Source organism: Vanellus vanellus, assembly GCF_965231255.1.
Source record: "Vanellus vanellus genome assembly, chromosome: 2".
Taxonomy (NCBI): Eukaryota; Metazoa; Chordata; class Aves; order Charadriiformes; family Charadriidae; genus Vanellus; species Vanellus vanellus.
The window spans coordinates 169,556,739-169,582,326 of NC_138906.1; the positions used below are offsets into that span (position 1 = coordinate 169,556,739).

A 25,588-nucleotide genomic window follows, 5' to 3' on the forward strand; every position below is an offset into this window, starting at 1 on the left:
CAGCAATTAGGACATCCGCTCCCTCACTCCCCCACAGCATGATGGGGAAGAGAATCGGAAGAGTAAAAGTGAGAAGACTCATGGGTTGAGATCAAAACAGGTTAATAGGTAGAGCAGAAGCTGCGCACAGGAGCAAAGCCAAACCAGGAATTCCTTCACTCCTTCCCATTGGCAGGCAGGTGTTGAGCCATCTCCAGGAAAGCAGCGCTCCAACACGCGTGATGTTTACTTGGGAAGGCAAATGTCATAACACCAGATGTTCCCCACCCTTTTTTCTTCTTCCCCCAGCATTACATACTGAGATGACGTTGCATGACGTGGACTATCCCTTTGGTCTTCTGGGGTCAGCTGTCCTGGCTGTGTCGCCTCCCACCCCTTTGTGCACTCTCAGCCTACTCGCTGGTGGTTCGGTATGAGGAGCAGAAAAGGCCTTGAGAGCTCAGCAACAAGTGAAGGCATGAGTGGGCTGTCAGCAGCATTCTCATCTTAAGTCCAAAACACAGCACTCTAGCAGCTGCTAGTAAGAAAGTCAACTCTATCTCAGCGGAAACCGTGGCAGGAGGGAATGAGAACACATGAGTCAGCCTCTTCTCATGGGTGGCCGTGGCCAGGGCAAGGGGAGATGGAGAAAGCTGAAGAGACGTGCCATTTCCTTGGGAGAGAAGGCAACCCGTTTTCAGTGTGAGGGTGGTCAAAGAGTTGAAGTGTTTGCGTGGAGAGGTGTTGGAGACTCCATCCTTGGCAGTCCTTAAAACCTGACTGGACAGGATCCTGACCAGCGAGCTTGAGCTGACCCCGTCTGAGCAGGTAGGGTGGTACGCTATTATCTGCAGATGGTTCTTGTATAGTCCATGATTTCGATTTCTAAGATTCTGCCTCTTTTGCTGGCCAGAGTGCAACGGTGGGAAAGAGAGCTGGTAAAGACTGTGTTGGCATGGGGAATTTTTGTCAGAGGCTTGTGTAGAAGTGTATTAGTGTGTCCAAGCCTTTGTCTGTGTAAGCGTAGAGCTTGTGTCACATTATGGGCGCCCCACTGTTGTGCTGTGTGATGCTGTTGTGGCTGGGAACAGACTTGCTAAGAGAGGTCTTGTAGCCTCCTTCCACCACCCCTAAGCCCTTTGAGCCCTGGCTTAGTGTTGAGTGAGGTATGAAGAGCATTGTTCGAAGAAGAAAATAGGAGGCGTGTGAGGCTGGAATGCAGGAGAACTTTATTGAGGCAAAAGAGTGGAAAGGCAGAGGTGCTAAGTGGAAGGGAGCTGGTGTGCGGTGCAAGTAGGGACACCATCATCTGATGTGCCTTGCATGCAGTAGATCTTTGCAGAGCACTGAGGACTTCCTGCCATACAGTGGGAATCGCAACCTGGAGGTCCCCAGTGTGCTTTGATTTGGAGAAGGTGGATGGAACAGAGAGTAGTTGACATATCAGAAAGGGCGATGGAGAGAAGGATGTGTGAGAAGAGGAGGAGGCACGTGGGCCATGTTTGCAGGCAGCCTGGGCTGGCCGCCTTCCCTGCTTCCTTGCTTGGTGCCTTGAGAGGAGGAGCCATGGATAGTGAATCCATGTGCCATCAAATACCCAGAGGTGTGTCCTCAGTCTGTGCTGTGGTTTTCCTGGTTCGGGTGGTTGGTGTCAGAGGTGTTGGGGAGGGCGCTTAGCAGGGGTAGCAGCCTCTTCTGCCGCCGAAGCAGCCCAGGCCTCCCAAGCCGTAGCCGTAGCCGAAGGCGCCAGAGGAGACGGGCACTCCCTGGTAGCTGAGTTCGTTCCCCACAGCAGCGGATGCGGAGGATCCGACGGCGGTGCTCTGTGGGAAGGAGCTGAGGATGGGTCCTGGCAGGGTGACGACCACGGTGGAAGGCTGGATGACGACGCGGGAGGCCTCACACTGTCGGACACAGGGCTCGTTGCAGCTGTTAGCCAGCGGGGTGGGTCCGCAAGGGCGGCAGAGGTCGTTGCAGGCCATGTGTGTGGTGTGGAGGGTCCCTGGAAGAGAGGGTGTTGAGAAAGCGTAGGGTGGTGGGGGTGTGAGGGGGATGTTGCAGGAGGGTGAGGGAGTGGCGAGGGCTGTTGTGGGTGCGAGGGGAGGCGGCAGGCCTGGTGTGGCTGTGGTCAGAGCGTGTTGGAAGAGAAGGTGCATGTGGGTCAGGAGAAGGAGGGGAAGGGGGTTGAGGCTCACCTTGCAGGGCGCGGAGGAGAAGGCGTGAGGAGAAGCGTGTGAGGGAGAGAGGCGCTGGTTGGGCTTTTATGCTGGTCCCCGAGGGGCGGGACAGGCTTTGCGCATGGCAGCATCATTCAGCAAGCAGCTCTTGCATGCCGCAGCGTGGCAAGTAACGAGGCGGGGTGTGTTTGCCTTCCCACAACGCACCCTTGTCATGTCCTCTTCTTGAGGACTTGACCCCTTTGCCCTGGCGGCAGCTTTCAAGTGGCAGTAGTAGAGGCCAAAGGCTTGGTGTTGATGGCGTGTGTCAGCGCATTTGGCAGATGTGACCAAAGCGTAGAAGTGGTGGGGTGTTGTCAGTGAGGTCATTCTGTGGCACTCTTGTCGTGTGGTTTGTGGGTGCATTGTGTAGTGGAGGCCCCATTTCCTCGCCGCCCCGTCAGGCTGCTCCGGGCTCTGGATGTGTGCTGGGCGTGAAGCGCTGTTCCTTCCATTGCATTTGGTTCTTCCCTTCCTTTGCTGCCTTCTGTCTAAGGCTGTCTTTATATCTCGCCTCTCCCATTGTCTCTTCTCTGAAGGTGTCCTAATGACCCTCAGTCTTGTACGGTTTCCAGCTGAAAGGGGGTTGCATTTTGCGGCTTCTTCCCCCTGGGAGTGGCAGTGAGGGCAGGCAGAGAGGCTGAATGAGTTGGGGCTGTTCAGGGTTGAGAAGGCTCTGAGGAGATCTTATTGCGTCCTTCCAGTACCTAACGGAGTCCTACAGGAGAGCTGGGGAGGGACTTTTTTCTAGGGTATGTAGTGATAGGACGAGGGGGAATGGCTTTAACCTGGAAGAGGGCAGGTTCACATTAAATATTAGGAAGAAATTTTTTACTTTGAGGGTTGTAAAGCACTGGAACAGGTTGCCCGGAGAGGTTGTTGAGGCCCCATCCCTGGAGGTATTCAAGGCCAGGCTGGACGTGGCCTTGGTCACCCTGGTCTAATGGGAGGTGTCCCTGCCTGTTGCAGGGGGGTTGGAACTTGATCTTCAAGGTCTTTTCCAACCAAAACCAGTCTATGATTCCATGATTGTACACCTCTTCCAATCCCTGTGGTGTTGGGGAGCTGGTCATGCTCTCCAGAGTCTTATGTTGGCTCTTAGGTAGTGCTCCCCTCAGCTGGTGCTGGCACGTTTGCAGCCATGGCTCTGGCATGAGACAGTGCTCAATGTTGGTCACCTCACAAGGGCAGAGGAGTTTCTGGAGCGTCTATGAGTGTGGTGAGAGTCAGTGGGGGAGCATGTGGGGCAGGCAGGGGAGGCTGATGAGCCAGCGCCTTTTGGAGTCTTTACTTGACGTGAGTGCTAAGGGGTGAGGCCCTCTGCATAGGGTTTGATGGTCAGCAAGAGAATTTGAAGATAGCAAAGGGCATTGCAGGTGAGGATGGTGCTTGTTGCTTCAGAGTTGTGGCCCTGGTGTTGGTGGATGCGTGCCCAAGGGTTGCTGACTGTGAAGGCCTGCCCCAATTAACCCAAGGTGAGTGCTTTGCAGGCTCTTTGTTAAGCCAGCAGGGGTTGTTTTTGAGGAAGGTGAATTGCGGTAGGAAGGAATGTTTCCAAGTGGATGTACGTAAGTCCGTGTTGCCTGAGAGGTGGTGGTCATGAATGCCATGAGAGCTGGCTGTTTCCCCCGAGGGGCCTCTCAATTATCTTGTGAAGGTCATGGTGCCTCGGAGCAGTTGCTGATAGCTGGAAGAGAGCTCATACCCCTACTGTCTTTGAGAAGGTCGGGAAGGATGAGTAATAAAGTAGAGGCTGTTGAGGTCGACCTTGCTCCTGTGGAAGGTGACGGACAGAATGAAGCCAGCAAGCAGTGCCATGCCCAGGAAGGACAAGGAGGTGATGGGGAATCGTCAGCGTGAATTTCAGAAGGTGAAATGATGCTTGACCAACCTCAGTGTCTTCAAAAGTGCAGTGACTAGCTTTGTGACTGAGGAGAGAGCCGTGCCTGGTATTTACCTCAACTTTTTAGGAAAGCCTTACCCTAAACCTTTGATATTTTCTCTTCTAGAGAAACCGAGGAAGTATGGGGTGCGTAAGTGGCCAGTGAGGTGGAGTGCAAAGCAGTGGAAGAGCTGGTCCCAGAGTTTGTGATGAGTGGCCCAATGTCCAGTTGGAGGCAAGTCTCAAGTGGTGTAGCCCAGGAGTTGGGTCCACTGGGCCAACAGTGTTCTGCATCCTCATCAGTGTCCTGGGCAGTGGGAAAGAGTGCCTCTCCGCAAGTGTGCAGCTGGTGCAAAATCTGGCGGAGTGGCTGAGGCAGGGGTTGGATTTGCCAGCATTCAGAGGGAGCTGGAGAGGCTGGAGAAGGGGACAGAGAGGAATCTCCTGAAATTCAACCGGGGGCAGTGCGAAGTCCTGCATCTGTGGAGGAATACCGCTGGTCACCAGGACACGCTGTGGGCTGCCAGGCTGGAAAGCAGCTTTGCTGAGCACAACTTTGTGTTGCTGGTGGAGAACAAGGTGAGTAGAAGGCAGCAATGCAGCCTTGGGGCAAAAGAGTCCAAGAGTCTCCAGGGCATCATAGGGAAGAGCGTTGCCAGCAGTTTGGGGGAGGTGATCGTTCTCTGTCTTTGGCACTTGTGAGGCCCTGTGTGGAGCCCTGTGTGGAGTTGTGGGCTCCCCATTGAAAGACAGACAAGGACTCAGTGGAGCAAGTGCAGCGCAGGGACACCAATACACTGAAACGAATTGAGGCACCTTTCTATGGGTGGAAGTCTGGAGAGCTAGGAGGTTTTTCAGGCAGGAGAAAATGGGAGATGTCCTCAATGTCTCTAAATCCCACATGGGAGGTCTCGTGGTTCAACACCAGCCAGCAATTAAGACCATGCAGCTGCTCACTCACACCCCCCAGAGCAGGATGGGGAAGAGAACCGGAAGAGTAAAAGAGAGAAGACTCATGGGTTGAGATCAAAACAGGTTAATAAGTAGAGCAGAAGCTGCGCATACAAGCAAAGCCAAACAAGGAATTCCTTCACTCCTTCCCATCGGCAGGCAGGTGTTGAGCCATCTCAGGAAAGCAGGGCTCCAACGCTTGTGATGTTTACCTGGGAAGACAAACTTCATATTGTCAAACATCACCACACCCCTTCTTTCTTTTTCCCCCCAGAACTGTAGAATAAGTATGATATCATATGGCATGGAATCCGATCAATGCTTATCAATATCTAAAGGACAGGTGTCAAGAGGATGGGGCCAGAGTCTTTTCAGTGGTACCCGGCGACAGGTCAAGGGGTACAGGCAATTGTGACACAGGAAATTCCGTCTGAATGTGAGGAAACACAACTTTGCTTTGAGGGTGGAGAAGCACTGGCACAGTCTGCCCAGAGAGGCTGTGGAGTCTCCTTCTCTGGAGAGATTCCAAACCCACCTGGATGCATTCCTGTGCAACCTGATCTCGGTCACCCTGCTTTGGAAGGGGGGTTGGACTAGATGTTTTCTGAAGGTCCCTTCCAAGCCCCACCATTCTTTGCACCTTTGCTTCTGTGATTCTGTCATCTGGACAGGCTGGATCGATGGGTTGAGGCCCATGGTATGATTTTCAAGAAGGCCGAGTGCCGGTTCCTGCACTTGGGTCACACAAACCCTATGCAGCGCTACAGGCTTGGGGCAGAGTAGCCGGAAATCTGCCTTGCGGAAAAGGAGCTGGAGGTGTTGTTCGACAGCCAGCTGAATATGAGCCAGCAGTATGCCCAGGTGGCCAAGAAGTCCACTAGCATCCTGTCTTGTATCAGAAGTAGTGTGGCCAGCAGGACTAGGATGAGGGAAGTGATCGTTCCCTGTCTTTGACCCTGGTGTAGCCGCAACCTGGAATCCAGTGTTGAGTTTTGGGCCCCTCACTACAAGAAAGACCTTGAGGTGCTGGAGTGTCTGCAAAGAAGGGCAAGGAGGCTGTTGAGGGGTGTAGAGGAGAATTCTTCTGAGGAGCGCATGAGGGAACTGGGGTTGTTTAGCCTGGAGAAAAGGAGGCTGAGGGGAGACCTTATCGCACTCTACAACTCCCTGAAGGGAGGTTGTGGCGAGGTGGGTGTCAGTTTTCTTTTCCCATGTACCAAGTGATAGGGCAAGAGGAAATGGTCTCAGGTTGCACCATGGGAGGTTTAGATTGGATCTTAGGTAAATCTCTTCATGGAAAGCATTGTCAAACAATGGAAGAGGCTTCCCAGGGAAGTGGTTAAGTCCCCATGCCTGCGGGTGTTTTAAATCAGTAGACATGGACATAAGGGCCATGGTTTCATGGTGTAGTTGGTCGTGTTAGGTTAAGGGTTGGATGCACTGATCTTAAGGGTCTTTTCCTACCTCAAGCATTCTATGATTCTGAGTGTGTGCTGACATGGAGAACTTGCATCATACAAATGGCTAGAAGTGCATTAGTGTTTCCAAGCCTTTGTTTGGGCAAGCGAAGGGCTTGTATAATGCGCTCGAAGTGCTCAGGGTTAGAGTTGGTGGTTTTGCTGGGGACATAGTTCCTAGGAGAACTCTTGTGGCCCTTTTCCACCAAACCTGAAGGGCTGTGTATCCCTGGCTTTGTGGTGGGTGAGATTGGAAGAGCCTTGTGAGAAGAAAGAAAGTGGAGGCGTGTGAGGCTGTGATGCAGGAGAAGTTTATTGAGGCCAAAGAGTGCAAAGGCAAGAGCGCCAAGTGGAAGGGAGCCGGTCTAATGTACAGGTAGGGTGACCATCACCTTCCATCCCTTCTTCTGTGAGATAGACCTTGGCATAGCAGCGAGGTCTTCCTGGCTCGCAGTAGGAGTGGCCCCCTGGAGGTCTGCAGTGAGCTTTGGCTTGTCCGAAGGTGGTGCAGCAGAGAGTAGTGGACCTAGCAGAAGGGGCGATGCAAAGAAGGCAGTGTGAGGAGGAGGCACATGGGCCATGTTTGCAGGCAGCGCGGGCTGGCTGTCTCCCTGCTTTCCGTGCTTGGTGCCTTGATAGGAGGAGCCGCAGAGGATGATCTAGTCTGCAACCAATGGCCTGCAGGTGCGTATCTTCAGTCCCTGCGGTGGCTTGCATGGGTGGTTGGTATGAGGGGTGCTGGCGAGGGCCCTTAGCAGGGGTAGCAGCCTCTTCTGCCGCCGAAGCAGCCCAGGCCTCCCAAGCCGTAGCCGAAGGCGCCGGAGGAAACGGGCACTCCCTGGTAGCTGAGTTCGTTTCCCACGGCAGCGGATGCGGAGGATCCGACGGCGGTGCTCTGTGGGAAGGAGCTGAGGATGGGTCCTGGCAGGGTGACGACCACGGTGGAAGGCTGGATGACGACGCGGGAGGCCTCACACTGTCGGACACAGGGCTCGTTGCAGCTGTTAGCCAGCGGGGTGGGTCCGCAGGGGCGGCAGAGGTCGTTGCAGGCCATGTGTGTGGTGTGGAGGGTCCCTGGAAGAGACGGTGTTGAGAAAGCGTAGGGTGGTGGGGGTGTGAGGGGGATGTTGCAGGAGGGTGAGGGAGTGGGGAGGGCTGTTGCGGGTGCGTGGGGAGCGCGGGTGGTGAGGAGGCGTCAGGGCTGGTGAGGCTGTGTTCAGAGTGTGTTGGAAGAGAAGGTGCATGTGGGTCAGGAGAAGGAGGGGAAGGGGGTTGAGGCTCACCTTGCAGGGCGCGGAGGAGAAGGCGTGAGGAGAAGCGTGTGAGGGAGAGAGGCGCTGGTTGGGCTTTTATGCTGGTCCCCGAGGGGCGGGACAGGCTTTGCGCATGGCAGCATCATTCAGCAAGCAGCTCTTGCATGCCGCAGCGTGGCAAGTAATGAGGTGGGGTGTGTTTGCCTTCGCACAACGCTCCCAATGTCATGTCCTCCTCTTGAGGACATGACCCCTTTGCCCAGCCGGCAGCTTTCAAGTGGCAGTATTAGAGGCCAAAGGCTTGGTGTTGATGGCATGTGTCAGGGCTTTTGGCAGATGTGACCAAAGCATAGGAGAGGTGGGGTGTCATCAGTGAGGTCATCCTGTGGTACTCGTGCTGTGGGTTTGTGGGTGCGTTGTTAAGGGGGGCCCCCCTTTCCTGTTCAGGCTGCTCTGGGCTTCGGATATGTGCTGGGTGTGAGGTGCTGCCCCTTCCATTGCTTCTGGTGCTTCCGTGCCTTGATCCCAGCTCTGTGTGCCTGACTTTAGGCTTGGCATTTCCTCTTGTCTATGCTTTGTTGGTGACTTGGTCCCCCTCTGGCTGGTAAGATTGGGTTATGATGAAAGGAGGCTGCCTGTTGTGACTTGTGCCCTCTCAGTGGCCTTTCTGGGGGTGGCCATTAGGGCAGGCAGAGGAGGGCTGTTTGTGAGAACAGGAGGCTCTCCTGGCAGCTCTGGTTCTGAGCTCAGAAGCCCTGTGCTGTTGGGAGGCTGGTTGTGCTCACCACAGCCTTATGTTGGCCAAAGCGTAACGCTCCGCTTAGCTGGTCCTGGTGTGTTTGCTGCCATGGCTCTGACGTAACACAGTACTGGATGTTTGGCACGTCCAAGGTCAGATAAGTTTCTGGAGAGCCCGAGAGTGTGGCGAGAGGCAGAGGAGGAGTTAGAGCAGCAGTTTAGGAAAGATGATGAGCCAGGGCCTTCTGAGACTTCATTTGGGTTGAGCAGCAAGGGGTGGGTCCACGGTGCCAACATTGTTCTGCATCCTCTTCAGTGTCCTGCTCAGTGGGATGGAGTGCCCCTCAGCAAGTTGTCAGCTGGTGCAAAATCTGGAGCAGTGGCTGAGGCAGGGGATGGTGGTGCCAGCGTTCAGAGGGAGCTGGAGGGGGTGGAGAAGCACGACAGAGAGGAATCTCTTGAAGTTATACAGGGAGCAATGCAAAGTCCTGCATTTGGGGATGAATAGTTCTGGTCACCATGACATGCTGTGGGCTGCCAGGCTGGAAAGCAGCTTTGCTGAGCACGACTTTGTGTTGCTGGTGGAGAACTAGGTGAGTAGAAGGCAGCAATGCAGCCTTGGGGCAAAAGAGTCCAAGAGTCTCCAGGGCATCATTGGGAGAGCATTGCCAGCAGTTTGGTGGAGGCGATCGTTCTCTGTCTTTGGCACTTGTGAGGCCCTGTGTGGAGCCCTGTGTGGAGTTGTGGGCTCCCCATCAAAAGACAGACAAGGACTCAGTGAAGCGAGTGAAGTGCAGGGCCAGCAATACGCTGCAGCGAAAGGAGCAACCTTCCTCTGAGTGCTGGGAGGTTTTTCAGGCAGGGGGCAAGGCAAGGGGAGATGTCCTCAATGTCTCTAAATCCCGCATGGGAGGTGCCGTGGTTCAACACCAGCCAGCAATTAGGACATCCGCTCATGCACTCCCCCACAGCATGATGGGGAAGAGAATCGGAAGAGTAAAAGTGAGAAGACTCGTGGGTTGAGATCAAAACAGGTTAATAGGTAGAGCAGAAGCTGCGCACAGAAGCAAAGCCAAACAAGGAATTCCTTCACTCCTTCCCATTGGCAGGCAAGTGTTGACCCATCTCCAGGAAAGCAGGGCTCCAACACGCGTGATGTTTACTTGGGAAGGCAAATGTCATAACACCAGATGTTCCCCACCCTTTTTTCTTCTTCCCCCAGCATTATATACTGAGATGACGTTGCATGCCGTGGACTATCCCTTTGGTCATCTGGGGTCAGCTGTCCTGGCTGTGTCACCTCCCACCCCTTTGTGCACTCCCAGCCTACTTGCTGGTGGTTCGGTATGAAGAGCAGAAAAGGCCTTGAGAGCTCAGCAACAAGTGAAGCCGTGAGTAGGCTGTCAGCAGCATTCTCATCTTAAGTCCAAAACACAGCACTCTAGCAGCTGCTAGTAAGAAAGTCAACTCTATCTCAGCGGAAACCGTGGCAGGAGGGAATGAGAACACATGAGTCAGCCTCTTCTCATGGGTGGCCGTGGCCAGGGCAAGGGGTGGAGGAAGCTGAAGAGACGTGCCATTTCCTTGGGAGAGAAGGCACCCCTTTTTCAGTGTGAGGGTGGTCAAAGAGAGGAAGTGTTTGCGTGGAGAGGTGTTGGAGACTCTATCCTTGGCAGTCCTTAAAACCTGACTGGACAGGATCCTGAACAGTGTGCTTGAGCTGACCCCGTTCGAGCAGGTAGGTTGGTACGCTATTATCTGCAGATGGTTCTCGTATAGTCCATGATTCCGATTTCTATGATTCTGACTCTTTTGCTGGCCAGAGTGAAACATTGGGAAGGAGAGCTGGTAAAGACTGTGTTGGCATGGGGAATTTTTGTCAGAGGCTTGTGTAGAAGTGTATTAGTGTGTCCAAGCCTTTGTCTGTGTAAGCGTAGAGCTTGTGTCACATTATGGGCGCCCCACTGTTCTGCTCTGTGTTGCTGTTGTGGCTGGGAACATACTTGCTAAGAGAGGTCTTGTAGCCGCCTTCCACCACCCCTAAGCCCTTTGAGCCCTGGCTTAGCGTTGGGTGAGGTATGAAGAGCATTGTTCGAAGAAGAAAATAGGAGGCGTGTGAGGCTGGGATGCAGGAGAACTTTATTGAGGCAAAAGACTAGAAAGGCAGAGGTGCTAAGTGGAAGGGAGCTGGTGTGCGGTGCAAGTAGGGACACCATCATCTGATGTGCCTTGCATGCAGTAGATCTTTGCAGAGCACTGAGGACTTCCTGCCGTGCCGTGGGAGTCGCAACCTGAAGGTACCCAGAGTGCTTTGATTTGGAGAAGGTGGATGAAACAGAGAGTAGTTGACGTATCAGAAAGGGCGATGGAGAGAAGGATGTGTGAGAAGAGGAGGAGGCACATGTGCCATGTTTGCAGGCAGGGTGGGCTGGCCGCCTTCCCTGCTTCCTTGCTTGGTGCCTTGTGAGGAGGAGCCATGGATAGTGAATCCTTGTGCCAGCAAATACCCAGAGGTGTGTCCTCAGTCTGTGCTGTGGTTTGCCTGTTTCGGGTTGTTGGTGTCAGAGGTGTTGGCGATGTCCCTTAGCAGGGGTAGCAGCCTCTTCTGCCGCCGAAGCAGCCCAGGCCTCCCAAGCCGTAGCCGTAGCCGTAGCCGAAGGCGCCGGAGGAGACGGGCACTCCCTGGTAGCTGAGTTCGTTTCCCACGGCAGCGGATGCGGAGGATCCGACGGCGGTGCTCTGTGGGAAGGAGCTGAGGATGGGTCCTGGCAGGGTGACCAGCACGGCGGGAGGCTGGATGACGACGCGGGAGGCCTCGCACTGTCGGACACAGGGCTCGTTGCAGCTGTTAGCCAGCGGGGTGGGTCCGCAGGGGCGGCAGAGGTCGTTGCAGGCCATGTGTGTGTTGTGGAGGGTCCCTGGAAGAGAGAGAGGATGTTGAGAAAGCGTAGGGTGGTGGGGGTGTGAGGGGGGTGTTGCTGGAGGTGAGGGAGTGGGGAGGGCTGTTGTGGGTGCGTGGGGAGCGCGGGGGGGGTGAGGCGTCAGGGCTGGTGAGGCTGTGGTCAGAGCGTGTTGGAAGAGAAGGTGCACGTGGGTCAGGAGAAGGAGGGGAAGGGGGTTGAGGCTCACCTTGCAGGGCGCGGAGGAGAAGGCGTGAGGAGAAGTGTGTGAGGGAGAGAGGCGCTGGTTGGGCTTTTATGCTGGTCCCCGAGGGGCGGGACAGGCTTTGCGCATGGCAGCATCATTCAGCAAGCAGCTCTTGCATGCCGCAGCGTGGCAAGTAACGAGGCGGGGTGTGTTTGCCTTCCCACAACGCACCCTTGTCATGTCCTCCTCTTGAGGATGTGTCCACTTGGCCCTGGCGGCAGCTTTTAAGTGGCAGTAGTAGAGGCCAAAGGCTTGGTATTGATGGCGTGTGTCAGGGCATTTGGCAGATGTGACCAAAGCGTAGGTGAGGTGGGGTGTTGTCAGTGAGGTCATTCTGTGGCACTGTAGTGGTGTGGTTTGTGAGTGCATTGTGTAGAGGAGGCCCCATTTCCTCGCGGCCCCGTCAGGCTACTCTGGGCTCTGGATGTGTGCTAGGCATGAAGCGCTGTTCCTTGCATCGCATTTGGTTCTTCCCTTGTTTGCTGCCTTCTGTCTAAGACTGTCTTTATGTCTCGCCTCTCCCATTGTCTGTTCCCTGAAGGTGTCCTAATGACCCTTTGTCTTATACGGTTGCCAGCTGAAAGAGGGTTGCATTTTGTGGCTTCTTCCCTCTTGGTGCTTTTCTGGGAGTGGCAGTGGGGGCAGGCAGAGAGGCTGAATGAGTCGGGGCTGTTCAGGCTGGAGAAGAGAAGGCTCCAGGGAGATCTTATTGCAGCCTTCCAGTACCTAACTAGGGCCTACAGGAGAGCTGGGGAGGGACTTTTTTCTAGGGCATGTAGTGATAGGACGAGGGGGAATGGCTTTTACCTGGAAGAGGGCAGGTTCAGATTAAACATTAGGAAGAAATTTTTTACTTTGAGGGTTGTAAAGCACTGGAACACGTTGCCCGGAGAGTGTGTTGAGGCCCTATCCCTGGAGGTGTTCAAGGCCAGGCTGGACGTGGCCTTCGTCAACCTGATCTAATAGGAGGTGTCCCTGCCTGTTGCAGGGGGATTGGAACTTGATGATCTTCAAGGTCTTTTCCAACCTAAACCATTCTAGGATTCTGTGATCAGGCCTGGTACACATCTTGCAAGCCCTGCGGTGTTGGGGAGCTGGTCATGCTCTCCAGAGTCTTATGTTGGCCCTTAGGTAGTGCTCCCCTTAACTAGTGCTGGCACGTTTGCAGCCATGTCTCTGGCGTGACACAGTACTCAATGTTGGGCACCTCACAAGGGCAGATGAATTTGTGGAGAGCCCGTGAGTGTGGTGAGAGGCAGTGGGGGAGCGTGAGGGGCAGGCAGGGGAAGCTGGTGAGCCAGGGCCTTTGGGGTCTTTACTTGAGGTGAGTGCCAAGGGGTGAGGCTCTCTGCATACGGTTTGATTGGCATAAAGACAATTTTCAGATAGCAGAGGGCATTGCAGGTGAGGATGCTGAACATTGCTTCAGAGTTGGGGCCCTGGTGTTGGTGGATGCGTGCCCAAGGGTTGCTGACTGCGAAGGCCTGCCCCAATTAACCCAAGGTGAGTGCTTTGCAGGCTGTTTGTCAAGCCAGTCGCGCTTGTTGCTGAGGAAGGTGACTTGTGGTATGAAGGAATGCTTTCCAAGTGGATGTACACAAGTCCCTGTGGCCTGAGAGGTGGAAGTCTTGACTGCCATGGGAGCTGGCTGATGTCCTCGAGAGGCCTCTGTGGATTATCTTGTGAAGGTCATGGTGCCTCGAAGTAGTTGCTGACGGCTGGAAGGGAGCTCATACCCCTGCTGTCTTTGAGAAGTTTGGGAGGGATGACTGATGAAAGTAGAGGTTTGTGGGCTCGACCTCGCTCCTGTGGAAGGTGATGGACAGAATGAAGCCAGCAAGCAGTGCCAATCCCAGGAATGACAAACAGGTGGTGGCAAGTCATCAGCATGAATTTAAGTAGGCGAAACGATGTTTGACCAACCTCAGTGTCTTCAAAACTGCAGCGACTAACTTTGTGACTGAGGAGAGAGCCATGGCTGTTGTTTACATCGACGTTTTAGGAAAGCCTTACACTATCTCTCCTTGTAGGCTTGTAGAGAAAACGAGAAATCATGGGGTGTGTAAGTAGCAGTGAGGTGGATTGCAAAGTGGTTGAAGCGCTGGTCCCAGAGTCTTGTGATGAGTGACCCAAAGTCCAGTTGGAGGCAAGTGTCAAGTGGTGTAGCCCAGGAGTCGGGTCCATTGGGCCAACAGTGTTCTGCATCCTCATCAGTGTCCTGGGCAGTGGGACTGAGTGCCCCTCAGCAAGTGCGCAGCTGGTGCAAAATCTGGAGGAGTGGCTGAGGCAGGGGTTGGTGGTGCCAGCATTCAGAGGGAGCTGGAGAGGCCGGAGAAGTACAACAGAGAGGAATCTCTAGAAGTTCAACCGGGGGCAATGCAAAGTCCTGCATCTTTGGAAGAATAGCGGTGGTTACTAGGAGATGCTCTGGTCTGCCAGTCTGGAAAGCAACTTTGCTGAGCACGACTTTGTGTTGCTGGTGGAGAACAAGGTGAGTAGAAAGCAGCAATGCAGTCCTGTGGACACAGGCCAAGAGACTCCAGGGCGACACTGGGAAGAGCGTTGCCAGCATTTTGTGGAGGTGACATTTCCCTCTCTTAGGTACTTGTGAGGCCCTGTGTGGAGTCCTATGTCGAGTTGTGGGCTCCCCATCGAAAGACAGACAAGGACTCAGTGGAGTAAGTGCAGTGCAGGGCCACCAATACACTGAAGCGACTTGAGACATCTTCCTCTGAGTGGAAGCCTGGAGAGCTGGGAGGTTTTTCAGGCAGGAGGCAGGGCCGTGCAGGGGAGATGTCCTCAATGTCTCTAAATCCCGCATGGGAGGAGTCGTGGTTCAACACCAGCCGGCAATTAAGACCACGCAGCCGCTCGCTCATGCCCCCCACAGCAGGATGGGGAAGAGAATCGGAAGAGTAAAAGTGAGAAGACTCGTGGGTTGAGATCAAAACAGTTGTATAATTAGAGCAGAAGCTGCGCAGAGGAGCAAAGCCAAACAAGGAATTCCTTCCCTCCTTCCCATCAGCAGGCAGTTGTTGAGCCATCTCCAGGAAAGCAGGGCTCCAAGACGCATGATGTTTAATTCGGAAGACAATCGTCATAATGCCAAATATCACTGCCACCCTTCTTTCTTCTTCCCCCGACACCTGGCATTATATCTCAAGTATGATGTCATATGGCATGGAATCCGATCAATGCTTATCAATATCTAAAGGACAGGTGTCAAGAGGATGGGGCCAGAGTCTTCAGTGGTTTCCGGCGACAGGTCAAGGGGTACAGACAATTGTAACACAGGAAATTCCATCTGAACGTGACGAAAAACTTCTTTGCTTTGAGGGTGGATAAGCACTGGCACAGGCTGCCCAGAGAGGCTGTGGAGTCTCCTTCTCTGGAGAGATTCCAAAGCCACCTGGATGCGTTCCTGTGCAACTTGATCTCAGTGACTTTGCTTTGGAAGGGGGGTTGGACTAGATGTTTTCTAAAGGTGCCTTCCAAGCTCCACCATTCTGTGCTTCTGTGACTCTGTGATTCTGTCATCTGGATAGACTGGATCAATGGGTTGAGGCCAGTTGCATGAGGTTCAAGAAGGCCAAGTGCCGGGTCCTGCACTTGGGTCACACAAACCCCATGCAGCGCTACAGGCTTGGGGCAGAGTGGCCAGAAAGCTGCCTGTCAGAAAAGGAGCTGGGGCTGTTGTTCGACATCCGTCTGAATATGAGCCAGCAGTGTGCCCAGGTGCCAAGGTGGACACTAGCATCCTGCTTGTATCAGAAGTGGTGTGGCCAGGTGGACTACGGCAGCGCTCGTCTCCCTGTCTTCGGCCCTGGTGAGTCCGTTCCTGGAATCCAGTGTTGAGTTTTGGGCCCCTCACTATCAGAAAAACATTGAGGTGCTGGAGTGTCTGCAAAGAAGGGGAAGGAAGCTGGAGAGGGCTCTGCAGAAGAAGTCTTCTGAGGAGAGCGAGAGGGAACTGGGTTTGTTTAGGCTGGAGAAAAGGAGGTTGAGGGAGGCCATATCGCGCTCTAAAACTACCTGCAAGGAGATTGTAGCGAGGTGGGTGTCAGTCTTCTTTTCCCAGGTACCAAGTGATTGGTCAAGAGGAAATGGCGTCAGGTTGCACCATGGGAGTTTTAGATTGGATCTTAGGTAAATGTCTTCATGGAAAGCATTGTCAAGCAATGGAAGAGGCTTCCCAGTGAAGTGGTCGAGTCCCCATGCCTGGTGGACTTTTAAAACAGTAGACATGGACATAAGGGCAATGGTTTCATGGTATAGTTGGTTGTGTTAGGTTAAGGGTTGGACGCACTGATCTTAAGGGTCTTTTCCTACCTCAAGGATTCTATGATTCTGAGTGTGTGCTGCCATGGAGAACTTGCGTCATGTGACTGGCTAGAAGTGCATTAGTGTTTCCAAGCCTTTATCTGGGCAAGCGAATGGCTTGTGTATGCACTCGAAGTGCTCAGGGTTAGAGTTGGTGGTTTTGCTGGGGACATAGTTCCTAGGAGAAGTCTTGTGGCCCTTTTCCACCCAACCTGATGGGCTGTGTATCCCTGGCTTTGTGGCGGGTGAGATTGGAAGAGACTTGTGAGAAGAAAGAAGGTGGAGGCGTGTGAGTCTGTGATGCAGGAGAAGTTTATTGAGGCCAAAGAGTGCAAAGGCAGGAGCGCCAAGTGGAAGGGAGCTGGTCTGATGTACAGGTAGGGTGACCATCACCTTCCATCCCTTCTTCTGTGAGATAGACCTTGGCAGAGTAGAGAGGTCTTCCTGGCTCGCAGTAGGAGGGGCACCGAGAGGTCTGCAGTGGGCTTTGGCTTGTCCGAAGGTGGTGCAGCAGAGAGTAGTGGACCTAGAAGAAGGGGCGATGTAAAGAAGGCAGTGTGAGAAGAGGAGAAGGCACATGGGCCATGTTTGCAGGCAGCGTGGGCTGGCCGTCTCCCTGCTTCCTTGCTTGGTGCCTTGAGAGGAGGGGCTGCAGAGGATGATCTTGTATGTAAGCAATGGCCTGGAGGTGCGTATCCTCAATTTTTACAGTGGCTTGCGTGGTGTGGGTGGTTTGCGTGAGTGTTATTGTTGAGGTCCCTTAGCAGGGGTAGCAGCCTCTTCTGCTGCCGAAGCAGCCCAGGCCTCCCAAGCCATAGCCGTAGCCGAAGGCACCGGAGGAGACGGGCACTCCCTGGTAGCTGAGTTCGTTTCCCACGGCAGCGGATGCGGAGGATCCGACGGCCGTGCTCTGTGGGAAGGAGCTGAGGATGGGTCCTGGCAGGGTGACGACCACGGTGGGCGGCTGGATGACGACGCGGGAGGCCTCGCACTGTCGGACACAGGGCTCGTTGCAGCTGTTAGCCAGCGGGGTGGGTCCGCAGGGGCGGCAGAGGTCGTTGCAGGCCATGTGTGTGGTGTGGAGGGTCCCTGGAAGAGAGAGAGGGTGTTGAGAAAGCGTAGGGTGGTGGTGGTGTGAGGGGATGTTGCAGGAGGGTGAGGGAGTGGGGAGGGCTGTTGTGTGTGCGTGGGGAGCGCGGGGGTCGGGAGGTGTCAGGGCTGGTGAGGCTGTGGTCAGAGCGTGTTGGAAGAGAAGGTGCATGTGGGTCAGGAGAAGGAGGGGAAGGGGGTTGAGGCTCACCTTGCAGGGCGCAGAGGAGAAGGCGTGAGGAGAAGCGTGTGAGGGAGAGAGGCGCTGGTTGGGCTTTTATGCTGGTCCCCGAGGGGCGGGACAGGCTTTGCGCATGGCAGCATCATTCAGCAAGCAGCTCTTGCATGCCGCAGCGTGGCAAGTAACGAGGCGGGGTGTGTTTGCCTTCCCACAACACTCCCTTGTCATGTCCTCCTCTTGAGGATGTGTCCACTTGGCCCCGGCCGAGCTTTCAAGTGGCAGTAGTAGAGGCCAAAGGCTTGGTGTTGATGGCGTGTGTCAGGGCATTTGGCAGATGTGACCAAAGCGTAGGTGAGGTGGGGTGTTGTCAGTGAGGTCATTCTGTGGCACTGTAGTGGTGTGGTTTGTGAGTGCATTGTGTAGAGGAGGCCCCATTTCCTCGCGGCCCCGTCAGGCTACTCTGGGCTCTGGATGTGTGCTAGGCATGAAGCGCTGTTCCTTGCATCGCATTTGGTTCTTCCCTTGTTTGCTGCCTTCTGTCTAAGGCTGTCTTTATGTCTCGCCTCTCCCATTGTCTGTTCCCTGAAGGTGTCCTAATGACCCTTTGTCTTATACGGTTGCCAGCTGAAAGAGGGTTGCATTTTGTGGCTTCTTCCCTCTTGGTGCTTTTCTGGGAGTGGCAGTGGGGGCAGGCAGAGAGGCTGAATGAGTCGGGGCTGTTCAGGCTGGAGAAGAGAAGGCTCCAGGGAGATCTTATTGCAGCCTTCCAGTACCTAACTAGGGCCTACAGGAGAGCTGGGGAGGGACTTTTTTCTAGGGCATGTAGTGATAGGACGAGGGGGAATGGCTTTTACCTGGAAGAGGGCAGGTTCAGATTAAACATTAGGAAGAAATTTTTTACTTTGAGGGTTGTAAAGCACTGGAACACGTTGCCCAGAGAGGTTGTTGAGGCCCCATCCCTGGAGGTGTTCAAGGCCAGGCTGGACGTGTCCCAGTCTGGTGGGAGGTGGCCCTGTGCATGGCAGGGGGATTGGAACTTGATCTTCAAGGTCTTTTCCAACCTAAACCATTCTAGGATTCTATGATCAGGCCTGGTACAGATCTTGCAAGCCCTGTGGTGTTGGGGAGCTGGTCATGCTCTCCAGAGTCTTATGTTGGCCCTTAGGTAGTGCTCCCCTTAACTAGTGCTGGCACGTTTGCAGCCATGTCTCTGGCGTGACACAGTACTCAATGTTGGGCACCTCACAAGGGCAGATGAATTTGTGGAGAGCCCATGAGTGTGGTGAGAGGCAGTGGGGGAGCGTGAGGGGCAGGCAGGGGAAGCTGGTGAGCCAGGGCTTTTGGGGTCTTTACTTGAGGTGAGTGCCAAGGGGTGAGGCTCTCTGCATACGGTTTGATTGGCATAAAGACAATTTTCAGATAGCAGAGGGCATTGCAGGTGAGGATGCTGAACATTGCTTCAGAGTTGGGGCCCTGGTGTTGGTGGATGCGTGCCCAAGGGTTGCTGACTGCGAAGGCCTGCCCCAATTAACCCAAGGTGAGTGCTTTGCAGGCTGTTTGTCAAGCCAGTCGCGCTTGTTGCTGAGGAAGGTGATTTGTGGTATGAAGGAATGCTTTCCAAGTGGATGTACACAAGTCCCTGTGGCCTGAGAGGTGGAAGTCTTGACTGCCATGGGAGCTGGCTGATGTCCTCGAGAGGCCTCTGTGGATTATCTTGTGAAGGTCATGGTGCCTCGAAGTAGTTGCTGACGGCTGGAAGGGAGCTCATACCCCTGCTGTCTTTGAGAAGTTTGGGAGGGATGACTGATGAAAGTAGAGGTTTGTGGGCTCGACCTCGCTCCTGTGGAAGGTGATGGACAGAATGAAGCCAGCAAGCAGTGCCAATCCCAGGAATGACAAACAGGTGGTGGCAAGTCATCAGCATGAATTTAAGTAGGCGAAACGATGTTTGACCAACCTCAGTGTCTTCAAAACTGCAGCGACTAACTTTGTGACTGAGGAGAGAGCCATGGCTGTTGTTTACATCGACGTTTTAGGAAAGCCTTACACTATCTCTCCTTGTAGGCTTGTAGAGAAAACGAGAAATCATGGGGTGTGTAAGTAGCAGTGAGGTGGATTGCAAAGTGGTTGAAGCGCTGGTCCCAGAGTCTTGTGATGAGTGACCCAAAGTCCAGTTGGAGGCAAGTGTCAAGTGGTGTAGCCCAGGAGTCGGGTCCATTGGGCCAACAGTGTTCTGCATCCTCATCAGTGTCCTGGGCAGTGGGACTGAGTGCCCCTCAGCAAGTGCGCAGCTGGTGCAAAATCTGGAGGAGTGGCTGAGGCAGGGGTTGGTGGTGCCAGCATTCAGAGGGAGCTGGAGAGGCCGGAGAAGTACAACAGAGAGGAATCTCTAGAAGTTCAACCGGGGGCAATGCAAAGTCCTGCATCTTTGGAAGAATAGCGGTGGTTACTAGGAGATGCTCTGGTCTGCCAGTCTGGAAAGCAACTTTGCTGAGCACGACTTTGTGTTGCTGGTGGAGAACAAGGTGAGTAGAAAGCAGCAATGCAGTCCTGTGGACACAGGCCAAGAGACTCCAGGGCGACACTGGGAAGAGCGTTGCCAGCATTTTGTGGAGGTGACATTTCCCTCTCTTAGGTACTTGTGAGGCCCTGTGTGGAGTCCTATGTCGAGTTGTGGGCTCCCCATCGAAAGACAGACAAGGACTCAGTGGAGCAAGTGCAGTGCAGGGCCACCAATACACTGAAGCGACTTGAGACATCTTCCTCTGAGTGGAAGCCTGGAGAGCTGGGAGGTTTTTCAGGCAGGAGGCAGGGCCGTGCAGGGGAGATGTCCTCAATGTCTCTAAATCCCGCATGGGAGGAGTCGTGGTTCAACACCAGCCGGCAATTAAGACCACGCAGCCGCTCGCTCATGCCCCCCACAGCAGGATGGGGAAGAGAATCGGAAGAGTAAAAGTGAGAAGACTCGTGGGTTGAGATCAAAACAGTTGTATAATTAGAGCAGAAGCTGCGCAGAGGAGCAAAGCCAAACAAGGAATTCCTTCCCTCCTTCCCATCAGCAGGCAGTTGTTGAGCCATCTCCAGGAAAGCAGGGCTCCAAGACGCATGATGTTTAATTCGGAAGACAATCGTCATAATGCCAAATATCACTGCCACCCTTCTTTCTTCTTCCCCCGACACCTGGCATTATATCTCAAGTATGATGTCATATGGCATGGAATCCGATCAATGCTTATCAATATCTAAAGGACAGGTGTCAAGAGGATGGGGCCAGAGTCTTCAGTGGTTTCCGGCGACAGGTCAAGGGGTACAGACAATTGTAACACAGGAAATTCCATCTGAACGTGACGAAAAACTTCTTTGCTTTGAGGGTGGATAAGCACTGGCACAGGCTGCCCAGAGAGGCTGTGGAGTCTCCTTCTCTGGAGAGATTCCAAAGCCACCTGGATGCGTTCCTGTGCAACTTGATCTCAGTGACTTTGCTTTGGAAGGGGGGTTGGACTAGATGTTTTCTAAAGGTGCCTTCCAAGCTCCACCATTCTGTGCTTCTGTGACTCTGTGATTCTGTCATCTGGATAGACTGGATCAATGGGTTGAGGCCAGTTGCATGAGGTTCAAGAAGGCCAAGTGCCGGGTCCTGCACTTGGGTCACACAAACCCCATGCAGCGCTACAGGCTTGGGGCAGAGTGGCCAGAAAGCTGCCTGTCAGAAAAGGAGCTGGGGCTGTTGTTCGACATCCGTCTGAATATGAGCCAGCAGTGTGCCCAGGTGCCAAGGTGGACACTAGCATCCTGCTTGTATCAGAAGTGGTGTGGCCAGGTGGACTACGGCAGCGCTCGTCTCCCTGTCTTCGGCCCTGGTGAGTCCGTTCCTGGAATCCAGTGTTGAGTTTTGGGCCCCTCACTATCAGAAAAACATTGAGGTGCTGGAGTGTCTGCAAAGAAGGGGAAGGAAGCTGGAGAGGGGTCTGCAGAAGAAGTCTTCTGAGGAGAGCGAGAGGGAAATGGGTTTGTTTAGGCTGGAGAAAAGGAGGCTGAGGGAGGCCATATCGCGCTCTAAAACTACCTGCAAGGAGATTGTAGCGAGGTGGGTGTCAGTCTTCTTTTCCCAGGTACCAAGTGATTGGTCAAGAGGAAATGGCGTCAGGTTGCACCATGGGAGTTTTAGATTGGATCTTAGTTAAATGTCTTCATGGAAAGCATTGTCAAGCAATGGAAGAGGCTTCCCAGGGAAGTGGTAGAGTCCCCATGCCTGGGGGAGTTTTAAAACAGTAGACATGGACATAAGGGCAATGGTTTCATGGTATAGTTGGTTGTGTTAGGTTAAGGGTTGGACGCACTGATCTTAAGGGTCTTTTCCTACCTCAAGGATTCTATGATTCTGAGTGTGTGCTGCCATGGAGAACTTGCGTCATGTGACTGGCTAGAAGTGCATTAGTGTTTCCAAGCCTTTATCTGGGCAAGCGAATGGCTTGTGTATGCACTCGAAGTGCTCAGGGTTAGAGTTGGTGGTTTTGCTGGGGACATAGTTCCTAGGAGAAGTCTTGTGGCCCTTTTCCACCCAACCTGATGGGCTGTGTATCCCTGGCTTTGTGGCGGGTGAGATTGGAAGAGACTTGTGAGAAGAAAGAAGGTGGAGGCGTGTGAGTCTGTGATGCAGGAGAAGTTTATTGAGGCCAAAGAGTGCAAAGGCAGGAGCGCCAAGTGGAAGGGAGCTGGTCTGATGTACAGGTAGGGTGACCATCACCTTCCATCCCTTCTTCTGTGAGATAGACCTTGGCAGAGTAGAGAGGTCTTCCTGGCTCGCAGTAGGAGGGGCACCGAGAGGTCTGCAGTGGGCTTTGGCTTGTCCGAAGGTGGTGCAGCAGAGAGTAGTGGACCTAGAAGAAGGGGCGATGTAAAGAAGGCAGTGTGAGAAGAGGAGAAGGCACATGGGCCATGTTTGCAGGCAGCGTGGGCTGGCCGTCTCCCTGCCTCCTTGCTTGGTGCCTTGAGAGGAGGGGCTGCAGAGGATGATCTTGTATGTAAGCAATGGCCTGGAGGTGCGTATCCTCAATTTTTACAGTGGCTTGCGTGGTGTGGGTGGTTTGCGTGAGTGTTATTGTTGAGGTCCCTTAGCAGGGGTAGCAGCCTCTTCTGCTGCCGAAGCAGCCCAGGCCTCCCAAGCCATAGCCGTAGCCGAAGGCACCGGAGGAGACGGGCACTCCCTGGTAGCTGAGTTCGTTTCCCACGGCAGCGGATGCGGAGGATCCGACGGCCGTGCTCTGTGGGAAGGAGCTGAGGATGGGTCCTGGCAGGGTGACGACCACGGTGGGCGGCTGGATGACGACGCGGGAGGCCTCGCACTGTCGGACACAGGGCTCGTTGCAGCTGTTAGCCAGCGGGGTGGGTCCGCAGGGGCGGCAGAGGTCGTTGCAGGCCATGTGTGTGGTGTGGAGGGTCCCTGGAAGAGAGAGAGGGTGTTGAGAAAGCGTAGGGTGGTGGTGGTGTGAGGGGGATGTTGCAGGAGGGTGAGGGAGTGGGGAGGGCTGTTGTGTGTGCGTGGGGAGCGCGGGGGTCGGGAGGTGTCAGGGCTGGTGAGGCTGTGGTCAGAGCGTGTTGGAAGAGAAGGTGCATGTGGGTCAGGAGAAGGAGGGGAAGGGGGTTGAGGCTCACCTTGCAGGGCGCAGAGGAGAAGGCGTGAGGAGAAGCGTGTGAGGGAGAGAGGCGCTGGTTGGGCTTTTATGCTGGTCCCCGAGGGGCGGGACAGGCTTTGCGCATGGCAGCATCATTCAGCAAGCAGCTCTTGCATGCCGCAGCGTGGCAAGTAACGAGGCGGGGTGTGTTTGCCTTCCCACAACACTCCCTTGTCATGTCCTCCTCTTGAGGATGTGTCCACTTGGCCCCGGCCGAGCTTTCAAGTGGCAGTAGTAGAGGCCAAAGGCTTGGTGTTGATGGCGTGTGTCAGGGCATTTGGCAGATGTGACCAAAGCGTAGGTGAGGTGGGGTGTTGTCAGTGAGGTCATTCTGTGGCACTGTAGTGGTGTGGTTTGTGAGTGCATTGTGTAGAGGAGGCCCCATTTCCTCGCGGCCCCGTCAGGCTACTCTGGGCTCTGGATGTGTGCTAGGCATGAAGTGCTGTTCCTTGCATCGCATTTGGTTCTTCCCTTGTTTGCTGCCTTCTGTCTAAGACTGTCTTTATGTCTCGCCTCTCCCATTGTCTGTTCCCTGAAGGTGTCCTAATGACCCTTTGTCTTATACGGTTGCCAGCTGAAAGAGGGTTGCATTTTGTGGCTTCTTCCCTCTTGGTGCTTTTCTGGGAGTGGCAGTGGGGGCAGGCAGAGAGGCTGAATGAGTCGGGGCTGTTCAGGCTGGAGAAGAGAAGGCTCCAGGGAGATCTTATTGCAGCCTTCCAGTACCTAACTAGGGCCTACAGGAGAGCTGGGGAGGGACTTTTTTCTAGGGCATGTAGTGATAGGACGAGGGGGAATGGCTTTTACCTGGAAGAGGGCAGGTTCAGATTAAACATTAGGAAGAAATTTTTTACTTTGAGGGTTGTAAAGCACTGGAACACGTTGCCCAGAGAGGTTGTTGAGGCCCCATCCCTGGAGGTGTTCAAGGCCAGGCTGGACGTGTCCCAGTCTGGTGGGAGGTGGCCCTGTGCATGGCAGGGGGATTGGAACTTGATCTTCAAGGTCTTTTCCAACCTAAACCATTCTAGGATTCTATGATCAGGCCTGGTACAGATCTTGCAAGCCCTGTGGTGTTGGGGAGCTGGTCATGCTCTCCAGAGTCTTATGTTGGCCCTTAGGTAGTGCTCCCCTTAACTAGTGCTGGCACGTTTGCAGCCATGTCTCTGGCGTGACACAGTACTCAATGTTGGGCACCTCACAAGGGCAGATGAATTTGTGGAGAGCCCATGAGTGTGGTGAGAGGCAGTGGGGGAGCGTGAGGGGCAGGCAGGGGAAGCTGGTGAGCCAGGGCCTTTGGGGTCTTTACTTGAGGTGAGTGCCAAGGGGTGAGGCTCTCTGCATACGGTTTGATTGGCATAAAGACAATTTTCAGATAGCAGAGGGCATTGCAGGTGAGGATGCTGAACATTGCTTCAGAGTTGGGGCCCTGGTGTTGGTGGATGCGTGCCCAAGGGTTGCTGACTGCGAAGGCCTGCCCCAATTAACCCAAGGTGAGTGCTTTTCAGGCTGTTTGTCAAGCCAGTCGCGCTTGTTGCTGAGGAAGGTGACTTGTGGTATGAAGGAATGCTTTCCAAGTGGATGTACACAAGTCCCTGTGGCCTGAGAGGTGGAAGTCTTGACTGCCATGGGAGCTGGCTGATGTCCTCGAGAGGCCTCTGTGGATTATCTTGTGAAGGTCATGGTGCCTCGAAGTAGTTGCTGACGGCTGGAAGGGAGCTCATACCCCTGCTGTCTTTGAGAAGTTTGGGAGGGATGACTGATGAAAGTAGAGGTTTGTGGGCTCGACCTCGCTCCTGTGGAAGGTGATGGACAGAATGAAGCCAGCAAGCAGTGCCAATCCCAGGAATGACAAACAGGTGGTGGCAAGTCATCAGCATGAATTTAAGTAGGCGAAACGATGTTTGACCAACCTCAGTGTCTTCAAAACTGCAGCGACTAACTTTGTGACTGAGGAGAGAGCCATGGCTGTTGTTTACATCGACGTTTTAGGAAAGCCTTACACTATCTCTCCTTGTAGGCTTGTAGAGAAAACGAGAAATCATGGGGTGTGTAAGTAGCAGTGAGGTGGATTGCAAAGTGGTTGAAGCGCTGGTCCCAGAGTCTTGTGATGAGTGACCCAAAGTCCAGTTGGAGGCAAGTGTCAAGTGGTGTAGCCCAGGAGTCGGGTCCATTGGGCCAACAGTGTTCTGCATCCTCATCAGTGTCCTGGGCAGTGGGACTGAGTGCCCCTCAGCAAGTGCGCAGCTGGTGCAAAATCTGGAGGAGTGGCTGAGGCAGGGGTTGGTGGTGCCAGCATTCAGAGGGAGCTGGAGAGGCCGGAGAAGTACAACAGAGAGGAATCTCTAGAAGTTCAACCGGGGGCAATGCAAAGTCCTGCATCTTTGGAAGAATAGCGGTGGTTACTAGGAGATGCTCTGGTCTGCCAGTCTGGAAAGCAACTTTGCTGAGCACGACTTTGTGTTGCTGGTGGAGAACAAGGTGAGTAGAAAGCAGCAATGCAGTCCTGTGGACACAGGCCAAGAGACTCCAGGGCGACACTGGGAAGAGCGTTGCCAGCATTTTGTGGAGGTGACATTTCCCTCTCTTAGGTACTTGTGAGGCCCTGTGTGGAGTCCTATGTCGAGTTGTGGGCTCCCCATCGAAAGACAGACAAGGACTCAGTGGAGCAAGTGCAGTGCAGGGCCACCAATACACTGAAGCGAC

At 54.2% G+C, this 25,588-nt stretch overlaps 5 protein-coding genes across 5 annotated transcripts; all 5 read right to left on the minus strand.

The window, feature by feature from the left end:
- Positions 1 to 1,652: 1,652 nt before the first annotated feature.
- LOC309669112 (feather keratin-like) lies at positions 1,653 to 1,961 on the minus strand (the record flags this gene model as incomplete). Its single annotated transcript, XM_082479715.1, has 1 exon — positions 1,653 to 1,961. One exon carries the CDS (start codon positions 1,959 to 1,961, stop codon positions 1,653 to 1,655), a length of 309 nt encoding a protein of 102 aa, XP_082335841.1.
- A 5,275-nt stretch (positions 1,962 to 7,236) lies between these two features.
- Positions 7,237 to 7,539, minus strand: LOC309669113 (feather keratin-like; the record flags this gene model as incomplete). The annotated part of the gene is made up of 1 exon (XM_082479716.1): positions 7,237 to 7,539. One exon carries the CDS (start codon positions 7,537 to 7,539, stop codon positions 7,237 to 7,239), a length of 303 nt encoding a protein of 100 aa, XP_082335842.1.
- A 3,520-nt stretch (positions 7,540 to 11,059) lies between these two features.
- Positions 11,060 to 11,374, minus strand: LOC309668749 (feather keratin-like; the record flags this gene model as incomplete). Its single annotated transcript, XM_082479236.1, has 1 exon — positions 11,060 to 11,374. The coding sequence occupies one exon, from the start codon at positions 11,372 to 11,374 to the stop codon at positions 11,060 to 11,062; it is 315 nt and encodes a 104-aa protein (XP_082335362.1).
- A 5,329-nt stretch (positions 11,375 to 16,703) lies between these two features.
- Positions 16,704 to 17,012, minus strand: LOC309669240 (feather keratin-like; the record flags this gene model as incomplete). The annotated part of the gene is made up of 1 exon (XM_082479849.1): positions 16,704 to 17,012. The coding sequence occupies one exon, from the start codon at positions 17,010 to 17,012 to the stop codon at positions 16,704 to 16,706; it is 309 nt and encodes a 102-aa protein (XP_082335975.1).
- Positions 17,013 to 22,327: 5,315 nt separating this feature from the next.
- Positions 22,328 to 22,636, minus strand: LOC309668939 (feather keratin-like; the record flags this gene model as incomplete). Its single annotated transcript, XM_082479482.1, has 1 exon — positions 22,328 to 22,636. One exon carries the CDS (start codon positions 22,634 to 22,636, stop codon positions 22,328 to 22,330), a length of 309 nt encoding a protein of 102 aa, XP_082335608.1.
- Between the last annotated feature and the right edge of the window lie 2,952 nt (positions 22,637 to 25,588).